At 44.4% G+C, this 5,446-nt stretch overlaps 1 protein-coding gene across 1 annotated transcript in view; it reads left to right on the top strand.

Moving 5' to 3' along the window:
• Nucleotides 1-4,831, top strand: part of thrb (thyroid hormone receptor beta) — a gene marked incomplete at both ends in the record, with an annotated part of 9,729 nt that extends 4,898 nt beyond the window's left edge. Inside the window, one exon of the mRNA XM_079258797.1 lies at nucleotides 4,691-4,831. Within this exon, the coding sequence (XP_079114923.1) occupies nucleotides 4,691-4,831 (141 nt within the window). The remainder of the gene's footprint in view (nucleotides 1-4,690) is intronic.
• Nucleotides 4,832-5,446: the final 615 nt, after the last annotated feature.

Genomic DNA, 5,446 nt, shown 5'->3' with positions numbered 1-5,446 from the left:
TCACCATGAGAATCTCCCGTTCCACCTCATCACCATGAGAATCTCCCGTTCCACCTCATCACCATGAGAATCTCCCGTTCCACCACATCACCATGAGAATCTCCCGTTCCACCTCATCACCATGAGAATCTCCCGTTCCACCTCATCACCATGAGAATCTCTGTTCCACCTCATCACCATGAGAATCTCCCGTTCCACCTCATCACCATGAAAATCTCCCGTTCCACCTCATCACCATGAGAATCTCCCGTTCCACCTCATCACCATGAGAATCTCCCGTTCCACCTCATCACCATGAGAATCTCCCGTTCCACCTCATCATGATGAGAATCTCTGTTCCACCTCATCACCATGAGAATCTTCCGTTCCACTTCATCACCATGAGAATCTCCCGTTCCACCTCATCACCATGAGAATCTCTGTTCCACCTCATCACCATGAGAATCTTCCGTTCCACTTCATCACCATGAGAATCTCCCGTTCCACCTCATCACCATGAGAATCTCCCGTTCCACCTCATCACCACGAGAATCTCCCGTTCCACCACATCACCATGAGAATCTTCCGTTCCACTTCATCACCACGAGAATCTCCCGTTCCGCCTCATCACCATGAGAATCTCCCGTTCCACCACATCACCATGAGAATCTTCCGTTCCACTTCATCACCATGAGAATCTTCCGTTCCACTTCATCACCATGAGAATCTCCCGTTCCACCTCATCACCATGAGAATCTCCCGTTCCACCTCATCACCATGAGAATCTCCCGTTCCACCTCATCACCATGAGAATCTCCTGTTCCACCTCATCACCATGAGAATCTCTGTTCCACCTCATCACCATGAGAATCTCCCGTTCCACCTCATCACCATGAGAATCTCCTGTTCCACCTCATCACCATGAGAATCTCCCGTTCCACCTCATCATGAGAATCTCCCGTTCCACTTCATCACCATGAGAATCTCCCGTTCCACTTCATCACCATGAGAATCTCCCGTTCCACCTCATCATGAGAATCTCCCGTTCCACTTCATCACCATGAGAATCTCCCGTTCCACTTCATCACCATGAGAATCTCCCGTTCCACTTCATCACCATGAGAATCTCCCGTTCCACCTCATCATGAGAATCTCCCGTTCCACTTCATCACCATGAGAATCTCCCGTTCCACTTCATCACCATGAGAATCTCCCGTTCCACCTCATCACCATGAGAATCTCCTGTTCTCCAACCGATAATAAAGTGTACAAAAACATAAAATGGTCCAAATTTGAAGCAGTAATGGGTTAAAAAAAAGAACGACAATTCCAAACAAGTGGTAGAAACGGCTCTAGCATATTTATTTCAACATATTTTAACGTCTATTTTAAGGTTAACAAAAAAATAATTGAATATAGTATATATAGAAGCATACCTTGGTATTTAAGCTATACTGCTCATTACCGTGTTAACGCAGAAGTGAGCGGATGTGAGCTAATCAGTGTAGTGTACCCATACACAACAAAACTTAGCTGTTAATAAGGACATCACAAACAGCAGGCATTGCACTGTTCAGCCCACTATCTTTTTATCCACTACAAGTGATAGCATAATTAACGGCACACGGCGAGCGAAAGCAGTAAATGAGTAAGATGGACCATGTAATGTGGAGAGTCAGGGAGCAGAGGGCTGAGAAGAAGAGAAGATGTGATTACAGAGAAGCCTTTGATGCTGAGTTTGGCCATGGGAATCCTAGTGTGCCTTCAGGGGAAAGCTCCTCTCACACAACATCAATAATGAATGAAAGATATCTTGTTCAGTGGAAGACTGAACTTAACTGGCATACTGATTTGTTAGCATGAACCTTGTGTAAAAATTGCATCAGGCTACGCTTCATTAGCAGATGCGGAGCTGTCACTGATAATGCAGATGAATGGGAGAGGTGTGCAAGCAAAAGCATTAAGATATTCACATTTGTAATGTTGCTGTTGTTTGTTTACAGCTGACGTTTGTTTCTACGGGAGAAACAATTTTATACTGAAACCAAAAACACCTTACAGGAAGGAAGGAAGTGGAGATGGATGGATGGATGGAGGGATGGATGGATGGATGGATGGAATTATTATGGATAGATGGATGGATGGATGGATGGATGGATGGGGGATGGATGGATGGATGGATGGATATATTATGGATAGATGGATGGATGGATGGATGGATGGATGGATGGATGGGGGATGGATGGATAGATGGATGGATGGATGGTGGATGGATGGATGGATGGGGGATGGATGGGGGATGGATGGATAGATGGATGGATGGATGGATGGATGGATGGATGGATGGGGGATGGATGGATGATGGATGGATGGGTGGATGGAAGGATATATTATGGATGGATGGATGGAAGGATATATTATGGATGGATGGATGGATTGATGGATGGAAGGATATATTATGGATAGATGGATGGATGGATGGATGGATGGGTGGATGGATGGATGGATGGATGGATGGATGGGGGATGGATGGGGGATGGATGGATGGATGGATGGATATATTATGGATAGATGGATGGATAGATGGATGGATGGATGGGGGATGGGTGGATGGATGGATGGGTGGATGGAAGGATATATTATGGATGGATGGATGGATTGATGGATGGAAGGATATATTATGGATAGATGGATGGATAGATGGATGGATGGATGGATGGATGGGGGATGGATGGATGATGGATGGGTGGATGGATGGGGGATTGATGGATGGATGGATGGATATATTATGGATGGATGGATGGATGGATGGATGGAAGGATATATTATGGATGGATGGATGGATGGATGGAAGGATATATTATGGATGGATGGATGGATGGATGGATTGATGGATGGAAGGATATATTATGGATAGATGGATGGATGGGTGGATGGATGGATGGATGGATGGATATATTATGGATGGATGGATGGATGGATGGATGGATGGATGGATGGATATATTATGGATAGATGGATGGATGGATATATTATGGATAGATGGATGGATGGGTGGATGGATGGATGGGGGATGGATGGATGGATATATTATGGATAGATGGATGGATGGGTGGATGGATGGATGGATGGATGGGGGATGGATGGATGGATATATTATGGATAGATGGATGGATGGATGGATGGATGGATATATTATGGATGGATGGATGGATGGATATATTATGGATAGATGGATGGATAGATGGATGGATGGATATATTATGGATAGATGGATGGATGGGTGGATGGATGGATGGATGGGGGATGGATGGATGGATATATTATGGATAGATGGATGGATAGATGGATGGATGGATATATTATGGATGGATGGATGGATGGATATATTATGGATAGATGGATGGATGGGTGGATGGATGGATGGATGGGGGATGGATGGATGGATATATTATGGATAGATGGATGGATGGATGGATGGATGGATATATTATGGATAGATGGATGGATGGGTGGATGGATGGATGGATGGGGGATGGATGGATGGATATATTATGGATAGATGGATGGATAGATGGATGGATGGATATATTATGGATGGATGGATGGATGGATATATTATGGATAGATGGATGGATAGATGGATGGATGGATATATTATGGATAGATGGATGGATGGGTGGATGGATGGATGGATGGGGGATGGATATATTATGGATAGATGGATGGATGGATGGATGGATATATTATGGATAGATGGATGGATGGATGGATGGATATATTATGGATAGATGGATGGATGGGTGGATGGATGGATGGATGGGGGATGGATGGATGGATATATTATGGATAGATGGATGGATGGATGGATGGATATATTATGGATAGATGGATGGATGGATGGATGGATGGATGGATATATTATGGATGGATGGATGATGGATGGATGGATGATGGATGGATGCAGCGTTTAGTGCAACCTGTTGATCTCACTATTGTCTTCATTTGGTTCAAGCGTTCGTGGCCCCAGCATGGTCCCAGACTGGCCCCAGACGGGCCCCCCCCCCCCCCCCCCCCCCCCGGGGAGAATGTCGTCAGGCTTTCCTTGCCAACGTTTTGGGGGTTTCAGTATTTAAGATGAACACATTCATCTTTTTCTGCACAACTTTCTGTTTCCACAGCAGCATAAATGCTTTAAACCCCCCCCCCCCCCCCCCCCCCCACACACACACACACACACACACAAACAAAGTGCTGGTGTAATTCATCACGGTGCTCTCCTCTACAGCACTGACACCATGCTGTTCATCATCGCTTCTTATTGATTCTTTAAGCTGTTCAACCTGCAGGATGAACACAGTCACATTAATGAATTAAGCACATGTTCGGCTTCCTCACAAAAGCGTCCATGAAATGATTATGATACACTCTGCCATATGAGAGAGACGAAGCTGAGGCGATGATAATTCAGTGTGATGGTGATGTTAAGCATGGCAACGGTGGCGCTTTCATGTGCTGAGCTTCCTGCCTTATAACTATTTTAGCAGAAGGGAGAGCAGGGATTTTTCTGCAGCAGAAGTTATTTGAAGGGCATGTTACCGTTCTTTAAATACAGTTTTAATTTGCAATGCAAATGACTTCATTCTCATCTGAATAATCCTCTCGGTTACCTAACACACTGGCATCATGCTCTGTAATGTGTCTGTCTCAGGCTTGCAGCTGCAGCAAAGTGTTCACGCTCTTTTGCAGCTCAGGAGGTCAAACAGAATTTACACCTTCAGAGTGGTTGTTTTACACCTTTTCACCGCTCAGCATGAGTGGGCTCTCCCAACCTGGAAGCAGCTCACAATAGGCGGAACTTCGCTGGGGTCACAGACTTTCTTGGACCATGCAGAGAACATTCTGAATGATGAACAAACCCAAAGTAAAACAGTATACCATCTACAAAGGCTAACAGTAGCTGCGTTTTCATTACATTTTTTGCCAAATAAAAGCAATATTTGTAAGTTTTGACAAACAGCTTTTGCAATTTGCAGGTTTTTCCATTGAACAGTAGTGTTAGGCACATAAGCCTCAGATCTTGTAAAATCTCGTCTGGCTGATAGAATTTACGAAAATTGTGGTTTACGTAGTAGAGCTACACAATTAATCGTTAAAGAATCGCAATCTCGATTCATACTCATATATGATCTCATTTTAAAATGACGATGATTTAAAAAAAAAAAAAAGACCACGAATGTGTCGCATTCGAACTGGGACATCACCTGCATAAAAACAGGAGCAAATGACAACGGCGGATTCTTACACCACGTGACGCAGATGCCGGCTGGTAGGAAAAAACTTGGCGACTTTCTGGCTAAATCTGGCGTCTTTTTTGTTAAAAGCGACCAGCAACAAATCTAGCAACTTTTACTGGAGTTACTGGAGACGTTACTGGTGTTACTGGAGACGTTACTGGTGTTTGGCG

Source organism: Telmatherina bonti (assembly GCF_933228915.1).
Source record: "Telmatherina bonti genome assembly, chromosome: 19".
Classification (NCBI taxonomy): Eukaryota; Metazoa; Chordata; class Actinopteri; order Atheriniformes; family Telmatherinidae; genus Telmatherina; species Telmatherina bonti.
The sequence above is the reverse complement of the archived record's forward strand: the minus strand, read 5'-3'. Positions and strand labels throughout refer to the sequence as shown.